At 48.6% G+C, this 15,325-nt stretch overlaps 6 protein-coding genes across 6 annotated transcripts; 1 reads left to right on the top strand and 5 right to left on the bottom strand.

Moving 5' to 3' along the window:
• Positions 1-480: 480 nt before the first annotated feature.
• GDCST (Aminomethyltransferase, mitochondrial) lies at positions 481-1,887 on the bottom strand (the record flags this gene model as incomplete). Its single annotated transcript, XM_031148896.1, has 1 exon — positions 481-1,887. One exon carries the CDS (start codon positions 1,885-1,887, stop codon positions 481-483), a length of 1,407 nt encoding a protein of 468 aa, XP_031005309.1.
• Positions 1,888-2,375: 488 nt separating this feature from the next.
• vma13 (V-type proton ATPase subunit H) lies at positions 2,376-3,905 on the bottom strand (the record flags this gene model as incomplete). The annotated part of the gene is made up of 3 exons (XM_031148895.1): positions 2,376-2,991; positions 3,042-3,564; positions 3,611-3,905. 3 exons carry the CDS (start codon positions 3,903-3,905, stop codon positions 2,376-2,378), a joined length of 1,434 nt encoding a protein of 477 aa, XP_031005347.1.
• Positions 3,906-4,822: 917 nt separating this feature from the next.
• Positions 4,823-6,473, bottom strand: nimE (G2/mitotic-specific cyclin-B; the record flags this gene model as incomplete). The annotated part of the gene is made up of 4 exons (XM_031148894.1): positions 4,823-4,911; positions 4,959-5,097; positions 5,146-6,369; positions 6,465-6,473. The coding sequence occupies 4 exons, from the start codon at positions 6,471-6,473 to the stop codon at positions 4,823-4,825; spliced, it is 1,461 nt and encodes a 486-aa protein (XP_031005334.1).
• A 956-nt stretch (positions 6,474-7,429) lies between these two features.
• On the top strand, positions 7,430-8,664 carry RML2 (54S ribosomal protein, mitochondrial; the record flags this gene model as incomplete). The annotated part of the gene is made up of 3 exons (XM_031148893.1): positions 7,430-8,390; positions 8,443-8,516; positions 8,569-8,664. 3 exons carry the CDS (start codon positions 7,430-7,432, stop codon positions 8,662-8,664), a joined length of 1,131 nt encoding a protein of 376 aa, XP_031005340.1.
• An 810-nt stretch (positions 8,665-9,474) lies between these two features.
• ctnR_1 (Citrinin biosynthesis transcriptional activator) lies at positions 9,475-12,725 on the bottom strand (the record flags this gene model as incomplete). The annotated part of the gene is made up of 7 exons (XM_031148892.1): positions 9,475-9,502; positions 9,560-10,311; positions 10,370-10,612; positions 10,664-11,327; positions 11,378-11,647; positions 11,849-12,311; positions 12,398-12,725. The coding sequence occupies 7 exons, from the start codon at positions 12,723-12,725 to the stop codon at positions 9,475-9,477; spliced, it is 2,748 nt and encodes a 915-aa protein (XP_031005339.1).
• Positions 12,726-13,873: 1,148 nt separating this feature from the next.
• Positions 13,874-15,311, bottom strand: THO3 (THO complex subunit; the record flags this gene model as incomplete). Its single annotated transcript, XM_031148891.1, has 4 exons — positions 13,874-14,446; positions 14,551-14,791; positions 14,854-14,925; positions 15,193-15,311. The coding sequence occupies 4 exons, from the start codon at positions 15,309-15,311 to the stop codon at positions 13,874-13,876; spliced, it is 1,005 nt and encodes a 334-aa protein (XP_031005342.1).
• Positions 15,312-15,325: the final 14 nt, after the last annotated feature.

Below are 15,325 nucleotides of genomic sequence, written 5' to 3'. Positions count from 1 at the left end.
CAACGTATACGAAAACCTACCGCACCCAAAACTACCCTGCCATCTACCCAATTCGTCCCGAGTTGTCGACCGCTGGAAAAGGAGTCTTCATCACCGGAGGCGGCTCAGGAATCGGCCCCAAAATCGCCCACGCCTTCGCAGCTTCAGGAGCGACAAAGATATCCATTCTGGGCCGCACAGCCTCCTCCCTCCTGACCACCAAAACCTCCATCGAGTCCCAGCACCCATGCGTCAAAGTCCTGACCTTCGTAGCAGATATCTCGAACCAGGCCGCCGTGAACGATGCCTTTGAAAGCACCAAGAAGACATTCGGCCCCGTTGACATCTTAATCGGAAAGGCAAGCATGGACAATGGGAGATATGATATAGGTTGAAGAATTTGTGTATTTGAGACCCATTTACTCCTTGCTTGAGCGGGTATTCTAATATATGTTGAATGTTGAAGAAAAGCATAACCAGGCAGAACTTTGGAGACTCAAATCATGCCGGAGCTGCGCCTTTCCAGTACTTGCTTGGAACGAAGGGCATCTTTGTAACCTGAGCCTTACGCTTCTTGCCTCTGATAACGACCTCCACGTTTGTCCCAGATTTGTGGAAGCCATCTTTGATGTATCCCATAGCGACATTCTTTTTCAGTGTTGGACTTGGACACCCACTCGTGATATTGCCAATCTTCTCACCATTCTCATCCACAATCTCGGCACCTTCTCTCGCTGGTGCTCCTTCGACAATCAAGCCAATTCGCCGTCTTTCCACACCACTGCCACCTTTGCTCTTCGGAGTCAACTGTGCAAGAATGACTTTCTCGCCGTGGAATCCACCAGCCACTCTTCTATCTTTGCCAATGACCCAGCCAAGAGCTGCCTCTACTGGCGTAGTAGAATCATCAAGATCATGTCCATAAAGGCACATTCCCGCCTCCAATCTCAGACTATCTCTAGCGCCAAGTCCAGCAAGCTGCAACTTCTCACTCGTAGCAGTTTGCAACAGGGCCTCCGTAACAGCTACCGTCTCATGCCCGGGAATCGAAATCTCAAATCCATCCTCGCCCGTATATCCACCCCTACTAACCAGCAACGGGCTCGAGACCTTATCGCCGAGCAGCTTGATCTTAATGAATTGCGACTGTCCAAAATACAACTTCTGCAAATCAACCTCATCAGGCGTAACCAACAATCTACCCAAAATTTCCACACTCAGAGGTCCCTGCAAAGCAATCAATCCCTGTCCATTCAAAACCTCCCATTCAACATCCTGTCCCCCGCTCTTCTTGAAATCCGCAAGCTGCTCCTCAAAATATTTCAGATCCTTCTCCCTACACCCCGCATTCGTTACCACATAAAACAACTGGGGACCCAACCGCGTAATGATAGTATCATCCACAATGCCCCCCGTAAAAGGCCAGAGCAGTGTACTCAGACCGCCATTATGGGTTCCCAGTTGCGAAATTGACGCCGGTGTGACTTTCTCGAGGAAAGCCGTAGCTCCGGGCCCAGAAAAGTGGTGCTGCACCATGTGGCTGACATCGAAGAGGGAGGCATGGGAACGTGTGAAGTGGTGCGAGGCGCTGACGCTTAGGTCGGCATATTGAACGGGCATGTGGAAGCCGCCGAAGGGGACCATTTTGCCGCCATTGGCGACATGAAGATCGTAGAGAGGCGTTTTTTGGAGGGCGCTTGAGGCTGGGGTAGAATAGGCATGGCGGGTTGCTGGATTCGTGGGGAGGGCAAGGTGCTGGAGGGAGGAGGTGGGGATGAGAGGTGACGGTGAGGGGCGCGGGGTGCGAGTTTGGAGGAGAGCTGTTGAGAGGTGACGCGAGCTTTGTGGGATTGCTCGGCGGGCCAAAATGGCTTCCTTGACACCAGATGCAGCTCTGAGACGCTTCATTTTGACTCAATTGATTGATTATAGAAGGAGTTGCGTTTTGCTGTTGGAGGTGAGGGTGGAGAAAGTTATGAGCGATGTCGGCTAGAAAAGGGAGAGGGGTCGAAGCGCTTGGGCTCGGCTCGGGTCAGGTCACTGTCCCGTTGCTGTACGCCTCTTTCACACTGACTGTACTGTACCAATTGACAAAGTTGGCAGCTGTTAGTTTTGTCCTTTTCTCCTGTATTTCATGATTTGCTGCGAGATGAGGCATGAAAGTTGGACGATGAGGAATGCTGCATTCTAAATGTTCACGAATACCCATAATAAGAAGCGGCACATTGGAAAGCCAAGCTTGTCATTCTCTTTACTTTGTTAAATATGACAATAATGACTTCGCATGCTGAGAATCATGTGTAGGGAAAACCTAAGAATTTAAGGCCAAGCTCCACCCGAGTGCCCCTAATGATGATACAAGCTCGAAAGCAACCTAGTACATACTCCTCGGTCTCTTATTTTGTCTCAAAGCTATACCTCAGCCATCCCGATAAAGCGTTCAAGCTCTCCCATCTGATAGACTCCTCTTTTTCCTGCATTAACTCCATAACCCTAGTCTTCAACCCCAGCTTCTCCAATTGATACCGCTTCTCAGGAACCTCCTTGACTAGACAGCCGACATCATTACAGGCTATGGCAAGGACCTGCCTATCATTGTCCCAAGGCTTGCTCATGATTTCAGCTAGCTTTCTAGGTAAGTCACCCTTCTCGTGATCAAGAATTCTACGAGCATTTTCAGCCCAAAAGGTTGGGCTTCGATGTGGTGGTGACCAACGTAGATGCCCCGAGTTGAGTTCCGCGGCATATTCGTCAAAGGTCGTTTGGGTCTTGGTGTAGTCCTCGAGCATTTCAGAGAGACTTTGAAGGTCTTCTAAAAGGTCTGTGTCCGTAAGATGTCTCCCGTTGATGTTTTGCAATAATGCAGGGAGACGGGCCAGTACAGCGGCTGGTAAGAGGGTTTGCTTGTTTGTGGATAGCAGATTGTAAAGTGATGATATTAGCAGCCTCGTAGTCTTCTCCTTTGGTGACAGTCGAAGGAGTTGAGTGAACAGAGGAATAATGTCGTACTCGCTATAGAATGTTTAGCTTTTGATTTCGACTGTCCTTTGTTTACAACTTACTCTTCGAGGCCCTCTCCAATATTCGCACCCTCGAAACTCAGCTGCCACAGAGCTAGAAGAACATGGTAGAGTAATTGAAGACCAACCCCGCCGCCCAGGGTACCCTCGACACCGCTTCGAACACTTGTAGTACCACTCCACAATGTTGAAGCCGAATCTCCAGACCCAACTCCGGCTGCGGCTCGTAGGATGTCAATTAGTGGTGCAACCGTCTCGCTCCTTTGGTCCCAGAATAGTTCCCTTGACTTCTTGCCCCGCAACAGCGCAGAGTATTCCAGAACCGCAATGTCTTGCAGACCACCATCTGTATTCTTTGTCAAGGTCGATAGGTACGAGAAAAGTTTTGGCATTGCCGACGATGCTTTCACCGACAGGCTTGGTACACCAGCTATCATACTTGTAAGAACTGTAGATGTAAGAAGAGGTATGGGGCCCTCGGGGTCATTCGACTGTGCTAGAAGTGGTAGGAAGGGCTTGTAGGGATCTGGGTGTTCAGAAAGAGCTTTCGAGAGAGCGGGGATTCCTAATAAATGTTAGATTATATCTACAAGTTAGGTAGACGTGCTTACCATCGAGTAAGTCGCCCAGCAGCACCAAGACGTACTGCACAACATGTGCGCTTGTCGCAGCAGACTCTAATACACTACGTTTCCCAGGAGCGCCTAAGAAGAGGTCTCGGTAGCCATCCAGATCGCCCTCGATTATCTGCTTCCTCTGCTCTTTCCTGACCTTGTCCACTGCTCGAATCTTGCTCAATTGATCTTCGCTGATCGTCCCAGCCCGAACAGCTCCATCCCAAGGAATCGGCCGGGCGCGGATGTTGTTCTGAAGCGAAGAGAGGTAGGTGGGAGGATCCAGAGACATGACGTAGAAATGCTCAGCTTCTCGAGTATTAGATGTACGTGGAGCAAGATTGAGGTGAACTTTACGTCGTGGGCAGCTGCGTGGTGGTGTAGCTTGTTGAAGCTCTTATCGATCGACGGAAGTCGCTTGACTAGCACAGCTTCCTTGGCGGCGCGGCCCCCTTCCCCTTTCATCATTTGGGGAGCAATGACATCGCAAGGCCCTTCATACTTTAATTCTTGTACCTGACCTTTTCAGTAAAATATCATTGAAAATATATAGATTTATCCGGCATAGCGCGTTTGTCTGCTCAGCAGATTGTTACAAGGGCAAGAAGTCGAAACCGGAAGAGCTACTAAGGACGAAAAGTTCGGGTTGGAGTCGATGCGATTCACTGGCAACTTCGGCATTTACTACTGGAAGTTTATATGAATGAGATGAGATGAAGAACATGTGGGTGGAGAATCAAGGTCACAGCATCATTGAGTCATGGATCTTGTCCCCATTGCATTCCCCAGTATATGTACAAAGTTTATCAGACCATGAAAAGCGTTCATCCAGTTAAGCACATAGCAACCATCGAGTGTGCCATAAGTACGTATCATCTGTAATCAGACAACGCTGGGAGGGAATAACGAGACCCAGACTCCAGACTTCCAAAAAGCACACGAACGCCGGACCTAATTGGGGAGAGCGAGAAATGATAATGCAATATAGCAGCCAACGCAGAGCAAGACACCAACACTCCCACGGCATCAATCCAGCACGGAACCACTCGTGATTCGGCGAGATGTCCATGGAGAGCACCCAATGCCACGAATAATGTCATCCGTCTATCGTAATTTTCAGTTCATATCCCATCCATCCAAAGAATGCACTGTATCCTGGGAGCAATAGAAGCAAGTCGTGTCGTGCGTGAATAATATAAGACAGCAATACTACCGGGCAGCCATATCGAGCGGCAGAGAAGCATCGATACCATACTCGGCAGCGTGTCTCTTAGCCCATTGTCTTGTGAGAATCGAAGCTGGACAGGGTTAGCATGGTCAAAGAATGTTCGCGGAGGAACCATACCTTTGAGGAACTTCTTGCTTGCGTACTTCTTGAAGAAAGCTTCATGAGTGACCGGTCGAGCGAGGTAATCAACCATGAGCTTGAAGACGGGCTCAATCTCCTCCTCGTTGTATCCCGAATAATGGGTCAAAGTAGCGTCCTGCACTGAGTCAGTAAAAGGGAATGATCACTGCGGAGTTCAACTTACCCATTCGCCTCGCTCTAAGATCATCCGAGCCAAGAACATGGACGCGGAGGCAATATGACTTGGGAGGTATTGCATGAAGCGGTGGTCAAGTAGACTGATTTCCATGAGGTATTTGCCAAGGGTACGTGTCTGGATATCATAGTTGTCTGCCTTGGAAATACGACGGAGAAAGTTCATTGGGTTCGGGTAGCTCAAGTCATAGTTGAGAGCGGTGAGAACGTATCTCTCAGCGCTTAGGATCTCTGACTCGGTGAAGCCATCGTCGGCAACGTGACGGAAGTTTGCGACGTGAGGAGAAAGGACCTCTTCGTATTTGGACGCGATGAACATAGCGGTAACACCAACCAGTTGGAGGCGGTCGAGCTGGACAACCTTGGCTGAGAGGAAACGATCGATGATGTTGACTGCAAGGAAGAGCGTTTCGGGAAGAAGATGGAAGCGGGTGTGCACTTCGATGAGCCAATCGACGAGGATACCTCGCATTTTCCACTCCAGGTCGTCCTGGTGAACCATATAATCTGCGTTGGGGAGAGTAGAGACCTCAAGCTTCTTCAAGTACTCGAAGATTTCCACAACATACTCAGCAACCATCAGTGGGTCATCCATGTCTTCCTGGTCCAGATCTTGAACACCATCCTCGAAATCTTTGGATACGGAAGCTTTAGGTACGATGTCATGCTCTACGTGGTTCTCTTTTGCCTCTTCGACCTTTATTCTCTCCTTAGGTTCAAGATGAACCCGCTTTCTTAATGGTTGCTCATCTTCTGCTGGGGTCTCCTCTTTGATTGACGCAGGGTTCGAAGACGCAGAGCCATCCTTTCTCTTCTTGGAAGGTAGAACTCCAGAGCCTACGCGTTTGGTGTCCGTGGACTTCTTGTTGTTATCCTTGGGACCAAGCGCTGATCTGGAGGAGCTGGTACGCGACAGGCTCTTCTGTACCCCAGTAGGTTGAGCTGCCTTTGACACGAGTCCACCCTTGCTCGCAGTCTTCTTGCCATCTACGGCCTCACCCTTCGTGACGTTGCTCACGTCTCCTAATGCGGCACGCTTTCGGAGCGGCTGGGTGTTGACAACCGACTTCTTGGACTGGAGTGGCTTCTTCGCGGCACCGACGCCAGCATCGTCACCAAACGCAGCTGACTTGGATCTCGTAAGACGGGTGGTTGCAACAGCGCTATTCTCATCGTTCTCGTTCGTGGGTGCCCGCCGGCTTGTTGCTCGACTCTGTGATCAAACATGTTAGTGTTTATCTCCAAGGGCTGATTTCGGAGGGTTGGTGACGAGGATAATTATTTTGGGTATGAGATTGCTTGACATACAGGGGGCATTTTTATGTTGGGTTAATATTAATGATTATAATGTTTGTATGTGTGGAGGTTGGGTGCTATAGTCGTGATTAGCAGACGCGATGTGAAGGTGGTATAACCGCGTTCAGCGAGTAGAATTTTTATAACAAGAACGCGACAGTGAGCAGGAAAGACAAGAATATCTCTGTGGGACATACAAGATTTCAAAAGGGACCTAAGAGATTCCGAGAGGCGTAATTGACGTGCTGTGAAGTCTGCTTGGTACAATATCAACAATGTTGATAGAGCCGTTTCCCTCGTCGACCACTGAGTGTCCAGGGCACTCAATGCGTTTTTGAAGACTCGTGATGGCCAGAAGAATCGAGGGGAAGGCGGAGTAGAGAAGATGAGGCGTGTAGGAGAGTTGTTGTTGGGCTTGAGGAGGAAGGGAAAGCGTGTTGAAGACGTGAAGAAGAAGAGGACTGGAGGAGTATGCTCTCGCTTGTTTGGCTAGGTGACTAGACGCGCTGACAATCCCTACCACCTTACCGATGCAAGGTATTCCGGCGCGGTACCTCGAGTAGAGGCGCGAAAATAGGCGTGAAGAAGGGTGTTTGATGATCAAAAAAAGAAGCAGATTTTAATGTGAGAGTTTTATTTGGGGATGAGCTGCTCGTGGACTTATTCGCTGGACATTCTTTGGACGGATGGTGGTGAAGTTGTGCTCATGGTGGGGACGACTTCAAGCATAGTGGGTCCTTTTCTGTTTACATCCCAGCTGTTGGAACGACAACGGTCGCTATTGCCTCAGGCTCTATATGTGGCTTACACTATCTTCATTCCTGTGGCTGAAATGTTTTGCTCGGCGTGATATCCATCCAGAATTTTAGATCAACGACACCACCGGAGCTTCCACATTCCTCCACCAACCCACAATCTTCTACTCCGGGTCAGTTCCTGGCAGACAAACTAATTGTGTTTGTCAGCCAGCGCCTATCATGCTGCAACCAAGAATACTGCTGCGGCAGTCTTCGCGGAGCGCAGTCAGCAAATATCTTTCGATCCAGCATGCGTTTCCCCGTGCCTATGCAACCGTGGTTGAGCCCATGAAGGTCGAGTCTCCTTCACAGGCAGTCGCAACAGCAGGATTTGCTGCACCTCCCACGACCGAGAAGAGCAGTTCTGCGTTTGCAATGCGTACATATAAGCCTCGAACACCCGGTGTACGGCATCTCAAACGACCTATCAATGATCATCTATGGAAAGGAAGACCGTTTCTGCCCTTGACTTTTGCAAAGAAGGGGCACGGAAAGGGAGGAAGAAACAATAGCGGCCGAGTTACAATTAGACATCGCGGTGGTGGACACAAGAGAAGGATACGAACAGTCGATTTCGCACGGATGACGCCTGGAAAGCATACTGTGGAGCGCATTGAGCACGATCCCGGCCGAAGTGCACACATTGCTCTACTCAATGAAGAAACTACAGGGAAAAAGAGCTATATCGTTGCTTCTGAGGGTATGAGGGCTGGAGATGTAGTTCAAAGCTACCGAGCTGGTATTCCCAAAGACCTGCTCGACAGTATGGGAGGAGTGGTAGATCCTGGTGTGTTGGCAGCCAAGACTGCGTGGCGAGGCAATTGCTTACCACTCCACATGATACCTGTTGGGACTATGGTATATTGTGTTGGGTCTTCGAAAATTCGGGGAGCGGTCTTCTGTCGAAGTGCTGGTACTTATGCCACCGTTGTTTCCAAGGATGACAACACCAACGGAGGAGGACAGAGATACGTACAAGTCCGACTAAAGAGCGGCGAAGTCCGGAACGTCAGCAAAGATGCATGTGCTACCATTGGTGTAGCCAGCAATCCTCACTACCAACATCGGCAGCTTGGAAAGGCTGGTAGAAAGCGTTGGTTGAACATTCGCCCAACGGTGAGAGGTCTCGCAATGAATGCCGGTAAGGAACCCAATTCCAAGTATAGTTCTAGAAGAGACTAATGCTTGCACAGCCGACCATCCACATGGTGGTGGAAGAGGAAAGTCTAAGGGTAACGTTGATCCCGTCAGCCCTTGGGGTATGCCAGTGAGTTTGGAGAACAACCCGCCCCATAAATCATTTACTGACAACTTCACAGGCCAAAGGAGGATACAAGACTCGCAAAGTCAGAAACCCAAACAAGTGGGTGGTGACAGCACGCGTGCGAAACCAGGGGAAACGGCGAGTCAAGTAGAGGTGAAGCCTCGATGGACAAGACTCGTCTGTAATTTACTCTTCGGTATTCTGTTAAGTCTGGCGTCTGAACTCAAGAGGGATTTCAAGCAAACCATGTATAAATCTAGAACCTCGTAAATCCATGCAGCTGCCTATTCATGGTAGACAATGTAAGATAATATGTGTTACACAAGAACAAGCGGTCCGCCTTTCCAAGACCAAGTATATGTTTTGCAAAGAAGTATGCAGCCTTACAGTGATTCACATCGAGCGCGGCTCTCTTCTACAGAGCCAACTTATCTGGCTATTGAGATGGATGCACAACCGCGCCCAACCATCGAGTCGGGTCATCCTTCCCCCATCCCCAGAATTTTCGGACCAAATACGGCAACAGCCCGCAGGCAGCCATTGTTACACTTCGAGCGATCATTTATCTTTCAGATCCCCACCATGTGTGCAATACCACGTCCCACACATATCGTCACAAGTCAAGTCACGAGCTAGGATCACGGTCTCTCATAAAAGATTTTCTTTATACCTTGTTTATTTCTCGTTCATAGTTGCTTGCTATCAAGAGCGGGGAATGAAGTAAAACCTATGACCCAATTCCTAACCGCATCCCTTCTTTTCTTACAAATCGTAAAAACGTAAACGCTCTGCTGTGCTGTGCCAAGCGAATGGTATCTTGTAAAGTACAGAAATGATATGCAGGTACCCCGGCATCCAAATTAGAAAGAAGAGAAGAAAAGAACGCCGTTATCTATCCATCCATCCACCCATGCTTATAGTTCCCAAAGATGCCATTATAATCGTCGAGTGGAGATTGTATCTATGTAGATCCTTCCCATCCCATGTCCCTGTATAGGTGTTAGAACTGGATCTCGGTGTTTGCGGAGAACAATGGGGATACTCACATTGGATCCAGCGGCCCAAGCCCCATGAGCTGTCTTAGAACCCCCTCTCCCACGGGTGTCAAGTCGTTGGTCTGATTTCCCATTTCCCATCCAGTAGGAACCTCAAAGCTTCCAGGAGTCTCTGGCATGCTATAGTCCGCCCCGGGTGTCAAGCCCGTTGGAGGAATGTTGGCGTAGTCTGTTGACGTATTAAAGAAGGCAGACATCGACCTTCCGTCCCCCGAAGAGTGTCGGGCATTGTTTGACGATGCAGGACTAGTCTCGTAGGAGGCACCGCTAGATTTAGTCGCTCCTGGCTGTAAGTTGGAGCGCGTATCTGAGGGAGTAGTCGAGTTCGGCGTCGGTCGAGTAGAAGCCGAGTGTGCAGTATCTGGGGAGTGTCCTGCATCGCCTCCTTGGCTACTACCTTCATGATTCATGTAACCGCTACCAGTAGTTATATCTATGATTCGCTGGCTAGGAATTGAACCAATCGCGAGATTCTGCATGTTTTGCTGTACCTCTTGCCCTTGCCCTTGCTTAGAGTGCTGGTGGCTTTGGAAGTCCATCCAAGATGAGTCCACCCCGTTACCGTCAGGATGAGAATTCTTTGATGCTGCAGATGTAGGATATGTGTCGCCGGTGGGGGGTTTGGATTGATTTGGGTCACCGGATGCTTCTTGAACCGTCATAAAGTTGCACTCGTTCGACCGTATGATGCCATGTACACCTCGCGAACCTATCTGTGGAGCCTTCGCACTTGATATTCCCAGCTAAAAGGAAGAATGTTAAAACATAGCTTGTGAAAGAAGTGATGATGAGAATGCTTACGTTATCCTCACTATATGCGAATACGGATTTGTATTTTGGATTTCGCATACCAAGACCCTCGAGGTCGACATCCAATTGGACCAAAAATGATTCCGTCAGTGGGTTCTTCTTTTTCAAGGCATTCATGGCAGAGAGTAAAAATCTCAAGGAATCACCAGTTTGGCTATCATCCGGTCGACTCTTCAGGTATTGCACGAAGACTCGCGCTGCGACGTATAGACAAAATGATATAAATGAATTCATCTATATACTGTCAGTAGTGGTCACAGAGGAGCAAAAATTGGGAATACCCACAGAAGACAGATCAAGGTGGGAAATCATTCGCATAATGCTGGCGATCTCATTAGCTGCCGTGATGCATCGCACCTTGCTCTCAGCACTGATTGATGCTGGTAGACTGTTTTTATCCGCCTTGTATATCGCTGCCTGGTGCAAGCAAATTGTGGATGTGTGTATGTTCATATTGGTGAACACGATGTTAGGGTTTGCTAAGCCTTGGGGAAGCTTGAGATGAGATGGTAAAGAGAGTGAGGTGTTCAGAAGGATGTTGTCCATATTCCTGTGACGTTTCCAAAACTCGCCATTCAGATCATTATCTCGATCATCATCATCAGGACGATGTAGATGTATGAGATTCCGCCCGAATAGACACGCCATTAGTACAACACCGGCAAATGGCGACAGCTTCGATGCTCCTGTAGGGCTCATAGCCTCCGGAAGAGTTTGTGTCCGCTCTGGCTTACTCATCTCAAAGGCTTCGTCTGAAGCGGGAAGTTCTGATAAGATGTCCTTCTCGTCGATAGTCATTGGCCAACCAGTTCCAATACTGGCATATCTATCCTCACAGAAAGCCATCCAGAACGTCCTCTTCCTTTCTTCTCTCTCAGTCCAGTCTCGAGGGGGAGGAAGGCATTGTTTCACGTCTAGACCGGCGCCATCCAGCCTATGTAGACCCATCCTGCTGGGTATTAGCAAATGTATTTGCGCGCTAGTAGAACTTTTACTGACATTTGACAGAGTCTGATGGCTGAGCCCGTACTCATCCACGCTCTGGGGAAATACATCATCTTGAATTCGTAGGAGGCTAAAATGACATGGGTCTGTGCGTGAGCGATCGATATCATATGCTCACCATGACCCTTGATGTAATCCAACTCCATATATTTTCGAGCTCGCTGGTAGAAGTGGTCTTTCAGATCCATGAACTTCTCAACCACAGATGCTGCAAGAGTCCACATAGCATATCGTAATGCCACAGGTGGGCGCTGACTTGGTGCTCTGCAAGGGTATCAGTTAGCTATTCCTAAGCACAACTTTCGTAAGGTACTATGATATGAAGCAATGGCATATTAAGATATACTTTGCAAGATTGGTTGTCAGGGCGTGCAAAGTTTTGGAAGAGCTTGAAACAAGCACGAGAAAGGAGGTTGGAAACAAAATGGATCGGAGCACAAGAGCTGAATAACTTGGAGGGCTTACAGGTTCATCGCTGCTAGATATCGGTATTTGTGGATCATCGGCAAAGAGGGGTGTATTTTGTCGAAATAAATTTGATGCCTATACACGAGATAAGCTTCTGCTTCCAATGGACCAAGGAATGTCACATACAATTCATCAATAGTTTCCTGAGGAGGGAGTGGTTCCTCCAGACCAAGCCCAATCATCTCCCATGTAAAGGTGTTATCATCGATACCCATCCCCATATTCATGTCTGCCGTAAAATCCATGTTGTCCATTGAGAGTTGGGCAGGAGAGTCGCCATTGAATCCCCAACGCTCAGCATTTACACCCTCCGCAATGCCAATCGACGAATTCGACACACCAAAGTCTGCCGCAGGAACAGCCCGAGGCGCTACCCCGCTGACATTGGCTTGTGGGAAAGTTGTTTGTGGAGTATCTGGCACAGCTGGATCCTGGGTTTTGAGCAGCGTTTCTACTTGCTCTATATTGAGGAACAGGTGTTAGCTTAATATTTTGATAATGGGTATGAACCCTGAATCTAGGGGAGGGGAAATTGAAATAACTGACTTAATCTCTCTTCCAAGGCCTTCACATATCCTCGTTTTGGGCCAGACTTCCTGCGCACCTCATCATACGCGCAATCATGTCCCAGTCGCGTACAGGTTGAACAGCTCGGTTTGGTCCCATCGCACTTCAACTTCCTCTTCCTGCAGATAATGCAGGCTATTCTCTTGGGCTTAGGGACACCAGAATCTCCTCCGCTTCCAGCATCGACAACAACAGTGTTCGCATCGGCCGGGGGGGTTCTCTGCCTCTTATTCCTTCCATTATTGCCTGTGGGTCGTGAAAGGTCGTTGAAGTAATCGTCCGGTGGTGTATTCGAAGCTGACGACATGTTCGCGGTTTAGTCGCTCTTGTCCTGAACCCCCAGACCTATTTTCAAGTGCCAGAGCTTCTAGCTAACGATAGATGCTTCGGGTTTAAGCGATCAGTCGCCAGGAGGCTGACGTTGTTACGAACGAACCCGCGCCGCTCGTAACTTCAAAGAGAACCTGAGATGGACCGTGATCGCGGCGCTAATTGCGATTGCTCTAATTCAACAACTTGAGTTGAACTAGACGAATCGATTCACATACCGGTACTGGGATCCCTGTCCTGCTACAAATGGCTTTTGAGGCTGCTTCAAAAGAGCACAGCTTACCTATTTGCGACGTTCGCTTGAGGTTCGGAGGATTCCTTTGTGTTTGCGAGGGAAATGATCTCGTGAATCACAGGTGCTATTAATGAAATAACCGTCTAAACCTTCCCACCAACTTTCTGTAAACGAATTTGGATACACAGACTGAAATGTTACAGTAGCTAATAATTCTGCTGATGGAGGACAGGGATTTAATCAACTGCAATGTACAAAGTCCGAAGCCATTCACAACGGCCGAGAATTCTGTACCCCCGGCTGCCACGAACATTCCCAGGCACCAGCGATGTCTATGCCTGATTCCGTAAGCTGGATGGCTACTACTGTGAATGCTTGTCGAAAATATCGGTAACCATGTCAGCTCAGCCTTGTGGAGAGGGCAGCATGTGTCAGTTCAGTGGCACTTTCACTTCACTCTCGCCGTTCCCCGGCCGTGAACGAGCGAAAAGATATTCCTCCGCATGAAGCCATTGGAGCTTTGATTACCTATTCAGAGACTGAGGCTACTATGCATGACGTGTTTTATCCACGAGTCCCTGGGCTGCTGAGCCGAGCCCGTCGTTACTCTGTGACCCTGGCTCTACAACTTTAAATGAACATCAGGACGCCACGCCATGCCCCTCCCCCTTTTCTCGAGCTTTCATGCTTTGGTTTCTGTGCACCTAAGAACCTATACAACTTCTAGTTGCCAGATGGCTTGCTGCTATTAACAGTGGGAATGAAAGTTGCCGAGGAGCAATGCAATTGAGCCGAGAGCATAGAGGGGCCGTAGTGTATGGAAACTGTCCACTCAACAATGCCTAATAAGAACCCGGAATATCCTAACTTGATTACTATACACGCATCTTTCATTTTTTTTCCGGATCAACTCCAATGATCTTCAAGCTGTCCGTGTCTGCATACGCTAGACAATACCGACTAGGGTGCCAAGCAACCATGGGAGTTGGCGACCCAGTCTTGATAGAATGCACATAGTCTCCAGTTTCGGTGTGCGCGATTTCCAAGCCTCGACCTTCATCGCTACCACCAACAATATAACTACCATCAAAACTGAAGCTTATACTTCGCACAGGGCCAACCATATCTATCAGAGTTCGCTGGCAATGCCAATCTGTTGTATCCCATAGGGCTATGATTGAATCCGATCCACCGGTAGCGAGGAACCTCGCTGTTGGTTGTATGTCTACGGAGTAGCATGACGAGGTGTGGCCGTTGAGAGTAAATGGTGTGGTATGGGCGTCGCTGGTGTAGAGAATTGGCTCGAAATCTGGATATGATAGTATCTTGGTTCGGCCTTCTCCTGTTGTTACAAATATCTTGTTGCCGCTATGACAGAAACATATCTGATTGGTTTGGACAAATTGCTGGTGCGAAGCAAGTGGCGTCGATTGTGTTGGTGAGAGAACATAAATATTGTCCGCCTGAGACCTTTAGCATCATGAATTTCGATGTTCGCCAACCTGTTGCTAAAAGAGCTTGCTGTATTGGGGATGGAGCGGCTGTCGAGAATTAAGAAAGGACATACTTTATTACCAACTACAAGACTCTCGCCATCTGGAGCCCAAGCCAGAGTAAATGCCTCACCGAGACCTTTAATCTCATTGATCACTGCTTTTGTCCTCACATCCCAAAACTTAACGACACCATCGATAGAAACGCTGCAAAGTTCTGCGTCCTTCACGGGGTTGAAAGCCACCTTCTCTATCCCGGCAGCATGGCCCTTCAATTCTGTCGACCATCGTACATTTGCCCGGTCCGGGTTCCATCTGTAAAATCTAGTTAGCAACTAGATAGAAAGAGGCAGTATGTCTCTAGGAACTTGACGTACACTCGAAGTGTTTTGTCTGCTGCGCCAGCTGCTATTAGAGTACCGAGAGGGTTCCAGGCGATTGACCTTAAGCTATTTTGGTGGATTAGCATCATGAACAGTTGAAGGGTGTTTTAGACTGGGTGATTTTAAGGGTGTATGGAGTAGTGAGGGCGGCCCAAGGTATGCTGGTACAGAGATATAGAAAAACTTAAAGTCCCATGTTAAGGAAGGAACAGAACACATTATTTTAGAAGTCCTCCAAGCCAACAAAATGACACCTACAGCCTCTCAAACATGCTATTATAACATGATGAAATTGATTTTCATTGCCCCAAAGGAGATTTTGCATTTACATACCCGTGAGAACTGGCTCCACGTGCTACAGGATCATGATATGCCTGTGTTCGAAGTGTACTAGCAAACGTCGAGAAGCGTTCTTTAGAGACGCTCCCACGATGGCGGAATGGAGGCGCCATGAGCGCGATAGTAG

Source organism: Lachnellula hyalina (assembly GCF_007821495.1).
Source record: "Lachnellula hyalina strain CBS 185.66 chromosome Unknown contig00067, whole genome shotgun sequence".
Classification (NCBI taxonomy): domain Eukaryota; kingdom Fungi; phylum Ascomycota; class Leotiomycetes; order Helotiales; family Lachnaceae; genus Lachnellula; species Lachnellula hyalina.
Note: the sequence above shows the minus strand (reverse complement) of the source record. Positions and strands in the feature narration are given on the sequence as shown.